This window comes from Cucurbita pepo, chromosome LG17 (genome assembly GCF_002806865.2).
Source record: "Cucurbita pepo subsp. pepo cultivar mu-cu-16 chromosome LG17, ASM280686v2, whole genome shotgun sequence".
Taxonomy (NCBI): domain Eukaryota; kingdom Viridiplantae; phylum Streptophyta; class Magnoliopsida; order Cucurbitales; family Cucurbitaceae; genus Cucurbita; species Cucurbita pepo.
The window spans coordinates 4436945-4448263 of NC_036654.1; the positions used below are offsets into that span (position 1 = coordinate 4436945).

Genomic DNA, 11319 nt, shown 5'->3' on the forward strand with positions numbered 1-11319 from the left:
CTTCTACGAAACTTTTTTCCAATTTTTCCTCAACTAAATCCTCCTACAACCGAAAACAAAAATAAGAACTCGCACACCATAATTATTTCTCCACATGGGTCGGTTTAGCGAAAACACTAAGCATATAGCCTCCGTTCAATGTTCATTAGACAAGAAAACAAAACTAATCAAAACAAAGAGAAATACCTCAATCCATCTGCATTTCCAATTCGAAGATGAGATCCTATGAAGATTTTGAGAATGAAAATGATAACAAATCCATCATACAGTGAGCTCCTAGGAGCTGAAATCGAATTTAGAACTCGAAAACAAATTTTGTTCTTCTTCTACGAAACCTTTTTATAGTTCTTCCTCAAATAAATCTTCTTACATGCAAACGACCTCTTAACAAAATCGGAAACAAACACAAAAACTTGCACACGATAAATATTTCCCCTCTTCGATAGGTTTAGTGAAAACACTAAACATATAGCCTTCGTTCAGTGTTTAGTGTTCAACATAGCACTAAAGAAAACGAAACCTATCAAAACAATGAGAAATACCTCAATCCATCACCTATTTCTATCTCGAAGATGAGATTCTATAATGGTTTTAAGAATTAAAATGATAACAAAATCATCATACAATGAGCAAATACGAGATGAAATGGAACGTAGAACTCGAAAAACAAGTGATTTTCTTCCTCTTCTACAACGAAAACTTTTTACCGTTCTTTCTCAACCAAATCCTCCTATATGCAAACAAACTCTTAACAATCGTAAATAAACACAAGAACTTGCACATGATAAATATTTCTTCCCATCGATCAGTTTAGCGAAAACACTAAGCATATAGCTTCCGTTCAGTGTTCAGAGTAGTACTAGGCAACGATCAGTTTAGGGTAAAACACTAAGCATATAGCTTCCATTTAGTGTTCAGAGTAGTACTAGGCAAAAAAAATTAAACCGATCAAAACAAGGAGAAAAACATCAATCCATCCACATTTCCAATTCGAAGATGAGATCCTACTAAGATTTTGAGGATTAAAATGATAATAAAATCATCATATAGTGAGCAAATAGAATCATCATATAGTGAGCAAATAGGAGTTAAAACTCAAACGTAAAACTTGGAAAATAAGTAGTTTTCTTTTCTTCTTCTACGAAACGGTTTTACACTTCTTCCTCAACTAAATCCTCCTACATGCAAACGACCTCTAAACAACCAGAAACAAACACGAGTACTCGCACACCATAAATATTTCTCCACATCAGTCGATTTAGCAAAAACACTAAGCATGTAACCTTCGTTCAGTGTTCATAGTAACACTAGGCAAAGAAAACGAAACTGATCAAAACAAAGAGAAATGCCTCAATCCATGTGCATTTCCAAAAAGGATTTGTTGCTCAACGGACCTTGTCAAAGAGAAGATATTACGAAAAAGAGAATACCTTTGTACCTTCCAAAATCAAAACTTAAGCGTACTACAACCAATTTTGTTCTTTTCCTTGGAAATATGACATTATTGAATGCATCATTTTGTCCACTATGGATTGTTTTTACGAGTACTCGTAGCAACCTAAAAAAAAGAGAATCTAAAACTATGCATTCATCGAGCATCCAATAACAAGACGCTATGATGTTGCATCATATGCATATGTATATCGGTTCGCTACATGCTGAATAGCACGCATATTCATTTAATAAAGAAACACACACCAAACCTTTATAACAAAGTAGAATACAAAAGGTAAAGAGTTGCGGTGGTTTATACAATGATTAAGTCTAGGTTTAGTTTCTATACAGATCACCATACTTCTACCAAGCCAGCGGTGATATTGTTTTCATCGCTCAGTTTAAAGATCCCTCATTTGGTGCTTTTAAGTCAACTACAATAACTGAGATGTTGTCGTCACTCAAATTACTAGCTTCCTTGCGTATTTTATTTGCAGCACATTGAGCTGGATAAATTACATTACCAGTTCCACCAAGCGCCAACTTCTTGCGTTGCCTTTTCAGTACGCTGCAAGCCATCTTCATCACATCATCGTTGGATAAGACATCCCATACTCCATCACTTGCTAGAATCAAACACTCATCTTCCTCAGTCCTCGATGTGAACGTAACCTCCGGATCAAATATAATCCACGGTTTCAAGTAATGATCACCTGATCAGAAATATATTTGAAAATCGCAACAATAAAAGATAAATAGATGCAAAATTTGACAATGTAAACTTAGAAGCTTGCAAAATTAGTGGATGACTAGTTATTGTTGGAGGATAAAAGTCCCACGTCCGCTAATTTCGGGAATGATCATGGGTTTATAAACAAAGAATACCCTCTCCATTTGTACGAGGACTTTTGGGGAAGCCGAAAGCAAAGCCATGAGAGCTTATGCTCAAAGTGGACAATATTATACCATTGTGGAGAGTCGTATTCGTCTAACAGTTATGAGTCGTTGGGAAAATATGAAGCTATGGGTTAGAAGAAACCTATTGCTCTGGTCATTGCCAGCACTCCTTCGACCCTAGGACAGCCTACAAACAGAATTTTTGCTCCTCCCTTAATAAGTCTATCATATTCATCTGGCCTGCTAATCTGCATCAGAAAAGGGGAAATTCTTTGAATCATAATATTAACTAAAAACATTGAAGAATTTGTGCACCCAAACAGAACCCAAACACCACATAGAGAATTGTAATTGAATCTTGTGGTCAACCGTCAAGGGAATGGCTTGATTCCTACGACAAAGCAATGCTCTAGAGTCACCACAGCTGGCAACAATTATCTGGCAAGCTGACAGAAGAACAACCAAAGCAGTAGATCCAACTGAATATGGGGCCAGAGTCTTGTCCTTGAAGGCATCATCAACCCTCTCATAAGACCTCGTCAATGCCATTTTCCATCTCTCTTGCTGACCGTTTTCAGAAACCCCTCTATTCCACTCTTCTGCTAATAGTTCATGGAACTTCTTTGAACAATAAGTACTCACCTGAAATCATCGTTAAACATTGATACAACAATACCATAATCTATATNGTTGATACAATAATACTATAATCTATATTTTGATGGTAACAAAGCAGAAATGGTCACAATAAAACAACTTGATTTGGCATGCCTCCTTGTCATTAGCTAAACTAATGAACGGACCTCCATCTTGAAGCATCTTATTTCATGGTCAACAAAATATAAGTCCCTCGTGTACTCATTATAGTCATGAGCTTGTGTCAATCGCTTGTTATTAAATGCCTTAGTGACTCTAAGTTCATTGCCTTCAGCAAATTAATTTCCTTCTAGCTAGCATTATCTCAAATGTGGTTGCGAAGCAAACGAGAGGTAAGCTTCCACGAAACCTTTTTACCGTTCTTATTCAACTAAATTCTCGTACATGCAAATGACCTCTTAACAACCGGAAACAAACACAAGAACATGCACACGATAAATATTTCTCTTCATTGATCAGTTTAGCGAAAACACTAAGTATATAGCCTCAGTTAAGTGTTCAAAGTAGCACTAGACCAAGAAAATAAAACTGACCAAAACAAAGAGAAATATCTCGATCAATCCATCCACCTTTCTAATTCGAAGATGAGACACTACGAACAATTAAAATGATAACAAAACCATCATACAGTTTCCCCATAGGTGGGATGAGATCTAGTCCAGACCAGGCCCAAGCCCATTTTAAAAACAACCAAATCTGATTTATGGGCCGAATCAGGTTTGGGCCTAAGTATGAGCCATTAATATTATTTTTTCCAAAATGCCACTGGGCCGAATCATCAAGGTTGGCAACCAAATCTGATTTATGGCCGAATCATCAAGATTTGGGCCTAATAGCCATTAATATTATTTTTTCAAAAATGCCCCTGGGCCCAATCATCAAGGTTTGGGCCTAAGTATGAGTCATTAATATTATTTTTCCAAAAATGCCCCGTCCCTCAAAATAAAAAATTCATTTTTAGCTCCATTTTAAATCATGTTTTAATTTTTGACATGATATAATTTTAGTTTTCATAATTAATCCATTTTATAAAAAATAAAATTATTTAATGAGTTAGAGTTAAGGGATATAAATGAAAGAAATAATTAACTTTTTCAAAGGAACCATACTGACACTCAATCAATTATCATCAGTTCATTACTACTTAATTAGTAAGGAAGAGTGTCTTAAAGCATGGGACAAAGGATCAAAACAGTAGGTTGGATATGAAGGTGGGAGTAATGGAAAAATTATAGATAGATACCTTATCAAGAAATTGGAGAGACCACACTTGAATCTGCACCTAAACCATCAATTTTTAGATTTTTTTTTTCCTGGGTAGCATACCATCACTTTCTATTTACCACAGATATCACATACAAAACAATCTTATTGGGGATTTTAAAATAAATAAATAGTATATATATATATATATATATATATATGTGGTTTTGTTCTTAATTATAGGTGGTGTTTGTGTATACTTGTAAAGTGAGCTGCATGACGGAGATTTAAATTGCTCCGTGGTCTATCTACATGAGGTTTAATCTTCAAAATTGTATGCAAATGAGTGCATTCAACTCATTAGAGATATAAAAAAAATAAAAAATAAATATAAAAAAAAAATACCTGAGGGCCTCCATGACCATCAAACAAGCCAAAATAATGAACTAAAGGTTTCTCTTTCACGGACCCGTCATCTTTCCATCTAGCTGGAGATAGAAATTCCGGAACAATGGCAATGGCATCCTCCATTGAAGTTCTACGTCCCTTGTCCAATCCAAAACCCCACGAAATCTCACAACTACCGCTTCCATTGTCTATTGCACTCATCGAGCTCATCGNTTCCATTGTCTATTGCACTCATCAAGCTCATCGAGCTACCGTCACTCCCACGAGTGTCCTTCCGGCAGCGGTAGCGACAACAACTTCTATCAACGATTCACCGGAGTCGTTGATCATAAGCACTGAAGCGATACAAGTTATAAAGATAAGTTAAGGTAAGAAGGAATATATAACTATGGAGAAGGGGTTTTTGCTCCAACGCGTGGAAGAAGGGATGAACATACATGGCAATATGGAAGAAGGAATGAACATACATGTCAATGTGGAAGAAGGATGAACATACCTGGCAAGCTCCTCCAAGTTGCATGCCTGGAGTTGAAAACAAGAATGGGAATCAGTCTGTCAATAAAATCCAATCTCATTATGACATATGGTAATCTCTTCACAGATTTAGATTTATGCACTTTGCTATGAATAAAGAACTAATTACATGTGGCATGGCCTCAAGTCATTTGGTAAAACCTTACATGTGGCGTGGCTTCATGTCGTTTGGTAAAACTTGGCTAAATATAGGAGACTGAGAACAATTACACTTATTCTCTAAATTAGCACTTTGCTCTGAATTAAGATCCATTTACATGTGGTTGGACTTCAGGTCATTTGTAAAACTTGGCTAAATATAGGGAGACAAATATCTGAGATCAGTTACGCCTGATGAAAAGCTGATAAAAGAAGTAAATATTCAAAAGAAAACAAAAATATATTATTTGAATCGTAATGGTTAATTGAAAGCATAAATTTGTCATAGAAAAATGAAACAGGTGTACAACAAAAAAACATAAATTTGTCATAGAAAAATGGAACCCGTGTACAACAAAGGAACTTGGCTTTTGAACGGCTTCCACCTTTATTTAAGGAGGCACGAAGAAAGACTACAAGTGTACTTGTGTGAAAATCGCTTTAGAGTCTAATTTCTAAGGTTGGTCATGANCGATTCACCGGAGTCGTTGATCATAAGCACTGAAGCGATACAAGTTATAAAGATAAGTTAAGGTAAGAAGGAATATATAACTATGGAGAAGGGGTTTTTGCTCCAACGCGTGGAAGAAGGGATGAACATACATGGCAATATGGAAGAAGGAATGAACATACATGTCAATGTGGAAGAAGGATGAACATACCTGGCAAGCTCCTCCAAGTTGCATGCCTGGAGTTGAAAACAAGAATGGGAATCAGTCTGTCAATAAAATCCAATCTCATTATGACATATGGTAATCTCTTCACAGATTTAGATTTATGCACTTTGCTATGAATAAAGAACTAATTACATGTGGCATGGCCTCAAGTCATTTGGTAAAACCTTACATGTGGCGTGGCTTCATGTCGTTTGGTAAAACTTGGCTAAATATAGGAGACTGAGAACAATTACACTTATTCTCTAAATTAGCACTTTGCTCTGAATTAAGATCCATTTACATGTGGTTGGACTTCAGGTCATTTGTAAAACTTGGCTAAATATAGGGAGACAAATATCTGAGATCAGTTACGCCTGATGAAAAGCTGATAAAAGAAGTAAATATTCAAAAGAAAACAAAAATATATTATTTGAATCGTAATGGTTAATTGAAAGCATAAATTTGTCATAGAAAAATGAAACAGGTGTACAACAAAAAAACATAAATTTGTCATAGAAAAATGGAACCCGTGTACAACAAAGGAACTTGGCTTTTGAACGGCTTCCACCTTTATTTAAGGAGGCACGAAGAAAGACTACAAGTGTACTTGTGTGAAAATCGCTTTAGAGTCTAATTTCTAAGGTTGGTCATGACAAACCTAGTGGCATTAGAAAGGAAAAAAGTAATAAATTTTCATGAAACGATTTACGGTCAATAGTCCTCACAAGAAAGATAAATAATAGTTTTTCATCATGCTTAAATAACCTACAAATTAGAATCGAAATCGAAATCAAAAAGGGTAGTTAGTGTAATACTGTCATAATAATAGTTTTTCATCATGCTTAAATAACCTACAAATTAGAATCGAAATCGAAATCAAAAAGGGTAGTTAGTGTAATACTGCCATAAAGAGTCTTAGCTTAAGAATTTGAACAAGAACAAGAAGCACCGGGTAGTTAGTGTAATACTTCCATAAAGAGTCTTAGCTTGAGAATTTGAACAAGAACAAGAAGCACCTNTTAGATTTATGCACTTTGCTATGAATAAAGAACTAATTACATGTGGCATGGCCTCAAGTCATTTGGTAAAACCTTACATGTGGCGTGGCTTCATGTCGTTTGGTAAAACTTGGCTAAATATAGGAGACTGAGAACAATTACACTTATTCTCTAAATTAGCACTTTGCTCTGAATTAAGATCCATTTACATGTGGTTGGACTTCAGGTCATTTGTAAAACTTGGCTAAATATAGGGAGACAAATATCTGAGATCAGTTACGCCTGATGAAAAGCTGATAAAAGAAGTAAATATTCAAAAGAAAACAAAAATATATTATTTGAATCGTAATGGTTAATTGAAAGCATAAATTTGTCATAGAAAAATGAAACAGGTGTACAACAAAAAAACATAAATTTGTCATAGAAAAATGGAACCCGTGTACAACAAAGGAACTTGGCTTTTGAACGGCTTCCACCTTTATTTAAGGAGGCACGAAGAAAGACTACAAGTGTACTTGTGTGAAAATCGCTTTAGAGTCTAATTTCTAAGGTTGGTCATGACAAACCTAGTGGCATTAGAAAGGAAAAAAGTAATAAATTTTCATGAAACGATTTACGGTCAATAGTCCTCACAAGAAAGATAAATAATAGTTTTTCATCATGCTTAAATAACCTACAAATTAGAATCGAAATCGAAATCAAAAAGGGTAGTTAGTGTAATACTGTCATAATAATAGTTTTTCATCATGCTTAAATAACCTACAAATTAGAATCGAAATCGAAATCAAAAAGGGTAGTTAGTGTAATACTGCCATAAAGAGTCTTAGCTTAAGAATTTGAACAAGAACAAGAAGCACCGGGTAGTTAGTGTAATACTTCCATAAAGAGTCTTAGCTTGAGAATTTGAACAAGAACAAGAAGCACCTTCACACTCACGTATGTCTATTGTTAGCTTGAGAATTTGAACAAGAACAAGAAGCACTCTTCTCTCACACTTGTGTATGTCTATTCTTTAACTTAAGAATTTGAACAAGAACAAGAAGCACTCTCAAACTCATGTAAGTTCCTCGTTGAAGCTCACTCCCAAAGTATCAATTCCTTGATTAGAAGGCTATGGAGATGATCACAATAACACTAGAGAGATATGTATTAATTTAATGCCTAAAAAAGGTAAAGAGATTATCCCCAAAATCAAGTTAGAATCTCCTTATTAATATATTTATTACAATATCTAATCTACCTGTTACAGTTACAAAGAATACATATACTTTAAGAACTTTCTCTGACCTACATTATCATTAAAACATCCACACTACCAAACTTTCTATGAAAAACAAAACTAATTACGGGTGTAATTTTTCAAGGAAATCTCACGATGCATGAAGACGCCTCCCTTCTTGTTTCAAAGAGCTTTGTTTGTGTCATTGTCGTCCTTGTTTAACTCCGAACGGCTGACTCGAGCATTTGGATGAAATGCTGACAGTCGTCTTGAGGGTTCGCTTATCAATTTTAAGGTCAGAGGTGAAGGCTCTTTATGCTCCCTTTCGTGCTCTCGTAGAGTGAGTTGAGACATGCCAACTAGTTCATTAACGTTGACAGGTTCCTTTGGCACAACTGGAATTGGCTTTAGTACCTCATGATGACACATTTCTACACCCTTTTCTTCTTCCATTGGGACTGTACTTGGTGCCCAAATAGAAAAAGGAACGGGCACGTAAGCCGAGATGTATCCCGGTATCATAGGCGGGAAACCAGCAACTTCCATCTTGGGTGCATCAAGTTCTTTACCATTTTCTTCAACTGTAGTCTCCATGATATGGAACTCTGAGTTAAGTGAGAGATTTAGTGAAGGTTGTGAACCAGTGTTCTCTGTTTCTTTTGCCTGATAACCATGTAAAACTTCATCTTCTGGCGCACGCACCAAATCAGTTTCCTGAAAGACATGAAATAAAAGAACAAAATCTTTATCAAGTGTAAATGGTACCATGCTAACAGATAGGCGCGCAGAGACCCAATAGCAGATGCATTATGAATTACTGGCACGAGGGTCACTGATCTTTCGATTACAGTACGAGACGTGATCACAGAAACATGACAAGAAATTTCAACAGAAATTAAAATGCAAAGTCAACAGGTCTGCCAGGCACCAAATGTAAACTAGAAAATATAAGAGTTCAAAACAAACCGTCTCTGGAACCATGTCGAAAAGGCTTGACCTACGCTTTCTTCTTGTTGCGTTACTCAGCCGAATGAAATACTTCTGGGCATGGCTCGCCACCTGAGTTGGAGTCCTTGTAATAACAAAATTCCGAGAAATCCCACGCCAGTCTCCTTTCCCCAGTTTCTGAAGACCAAATAAGAATAATCGATGCTCCTCCTCTGTCCATGGAACACCTGAAAACGAATTCTAAGGTATCAAACATCAGTAGTATAATACCTGATCCAATTATTAGAACTTCAATCCATTAAGAGAATATGCAAACTGTTTGATCACTTTTGTCAAATTCCATTGGCCAACTTGAGAGATAAACCTCAATCTCTTTCGATCAAAAAATTGTAGACTCGACATGAAAACACATCGACTTTCTGGCCTTTGGGGAGTTCTACAAATGCTGATTCTTCAAAAAGAAAGTTGAAACAGAGACTTTTACCTACCAAAACTATAATAGACTACACCAATCAAACAAGAAGAATAATAACTTTCAAATCAATTGATAATTTACCATCTAATGTCAACTTTAGGCTCTTACAGCTAAGCTAATCAAACAATGTTAATGACATACAAACTCTTCAACCATCCAGCCATGTTCGCATACCAGTCTCCACCCACTTCTTTCCTTACAAAGGTCTACAAGTTTCTGATTCAACATATCCTGCTAAAATATTGCAAGCAGTTACGAAACTTATACATGTATCATGCAATGCAATATTTACCACATAATGTAACCTAAAGAAGTATCCGTCCCCTCAGACCTCCTCCTAGACCTGTCGACTTAAAATGAAATTATTATCAAATGTCAAGCTATTGAAGGCATTATTCCCCTCTTCAACTTTCCACAGCTATCATTACAGTAACCATTGAGAGGAAAGACACCAAACCCATATGGAAAACCCAGTAGGTCATTACCTCTCAACACATAATTAGGAAGAACTGATTCATAATTTTCTAGACATGATTAAGGGAAGTATTTGAAAATATCTACTTCATCCACACTATCCACCAAGAAACTTGAGATCGGAGACCTCATTCTTAACAGTTCAACCACGGAAGTTACAGAAAGCAGCATAAGCCATCGGAATGGGAGTATCAATGATAATACGACACTAAATTCAGGAGTAGAAATTCGCAAAAAAACCAGAAAAAAAAAAAAAAAAAAAAAAAAAAAAAAAAAAAAAAAAAAAAAAAAAAAAAAANCTGATGGAGACAAGAAAAGCACCCGAAGGTGAAGCTGTGATGACAGACACAAAATCCGTCACAAACATACAGCAAAAAACGATTCCGAAATATATCAACTAAAATCTAAACACGGAGATCACGAAATTAAACTGTCTTATTCAAATCGCACGGGAAATCAGGCACAAATTCCTCTCGGAAACAAATATTTCAAAACGAAGCTATAATGTTACAATTCTGAAACTGTTTATCCGTTACCTTTCTTCCTTTCAGCCCCTCGATTAGCAGAGCAGGATGCATGGGAAGGATCGTCGGAAAGAAAGCCATCGGTATCATGAACAGCGTCGGAGTTAGGGGAGTCAGGATTCGGCGAGGCGGCGGCGGAAGAAGAACTATGGTAATGTGCAGAGAGGTTACCCATGCTAGCGCTTTTCTTGATGAAAGACCCATCGGTGAGCCTAACCCCAAAGAGCTTCACACCACCGCCACAGCCGCCGCTGGAAAGGGTACCACTGCCGACTCTACCGCCGCGGGAGGGGCAGGTGCGGGAGTTGTGGCCATTGTTGCTGCAGTGAGAGCAACGCCGAGTCATTGCGACCGGTGACCCGGCGAGTCAAGCCCCCGAGTTAGTGAAGAGAGCACAAATGAGAGAAGATGGTGGAATTGAAGATCGCGAGAAATGAAGAAGAATTGAAAGAGAGAGAGAGAGAGAGAGAGAGGATTTTTGTGGTAGCGTTTGGGGAAAAATCAAACTTAACTCTGTTCGTTCAATCGGGAGAGATTGGCGAAACGCGGGTGTTCGTTGGTAAACACTTTTCCAATGTGACCATTTTACCCTTGTTTAGGATAACCTACTCTTTTACTCCTAGTGTCCCTCTCCCCCCATCTTCTTTATCTTTTAAAAAAATTATTTTTTTTATCTTACAATTCTAATTAAATACCTATTTTGTTACATTTTAGCCTATTTTTTTATTTTTTTTACTTATAAAACTCCAACTAT

The 11319-nt window shown here is 36.4% G+C and overlaps 2 protein-coding genes across 2 annotated transcripts; both read right to left on the bottom strand.

The window, feature by feature from the left end:
* Positions 1-1678: 1678 nt before the first annotated feature.
* Positions 1679-4936, bottom strand: LOC111778923 (protein phosphatase 2C 56-like). Its single transcript, XM_023658933.1, has 5 exons — positions 4813-4936; positions 4597-4778; positions 2669-2973; positions 2474-2574; positions 1679-2147 (listed from the first exon to the last, which is right to left on the bottom strand). Exons 1-5 carry the CDS (start codon positions 4841-4843, stop codon positions 1831-1833), a joined length of 936 nt encoding a protein of 311 aa, XP_023514701.1. The 5' UTR covers positions 4844-4936; the 3' UTR covers positions 1679-1830.
* Positions 4937-8104: 3168 nt separating this feature from the next.
* Positions 8105-11075, bottom strand: LOC111778920 (transcription factor MYBS3-like). Its single transcript, XM_023658930.1, has 3 exons — positions 10578-11075; positions 9111-9319; positions 8105-8858 (listed from the first exon to the last, which is right to left on the bottom strand). Exons 1-3 carry the CDS (start codon positions 10909-10911, stop codon positions 8328-8330), a joined length of 1074 nt encoding a protein of 357 aa, XP_023514698.1. The 5' UTR covers positions 10912-11075; the 3' UTR covers positions 8105-8327.
* Between the last annotated feature and the right edge of the window lie 244 nt (positions 11076-11319).

What these genes read in the sequence shown, in the direction of transcription:
- LOC111778923 (XM_023658933.1), bottom strand. Translation starts at nt 4,843, where the DNA reads ATGAGCTTGATGAGTGCAATAGACAATGGAA. An exon ending in ATGGTCATGGAGGCCCTCAG is followed by an intron (nt 2,974 to 4,596) that starts GTATTTTTTTTT and finishes CGATGATTTCAG; the next exon opens with GTGAGTACTTATTGTTCAAA. An exon ending in GGCAATGACCAGAGCAATAG is followed by an intron (nt 2,148 to 2,473) that starts GTTTCTTCTAAC and finishes ATTTCTGATCAG; the next exon opens with GTGATCATTACTTGAAACCG.
- LOC111778920 (XM_023658930.1), bottom strand. Translation starts at nt 10,911, where the DNA reads ATGACTCGGCGTTGCTCTCACTGCAGCAACAATGGCCACAACTCCCGC. An exon ending in AGGGGCTGAAAGGAAGAAAG is followed by an intron (nt 9,320 to 10,577) that starts GTAACGGATAAA and finishes ATTCGTTTTCAG; the next exon opens with GTGTTCCATGGACAGAGGAG. An exon ending in TCGACATGGTTCCAGAGACG is followed by an intron (nt 8,859 to 9,110) that starts GTTTGTTTTGAA and finishes CATGTCTTTCAG; the next exon opens with GAAACTGATTTGGTGCGTGC.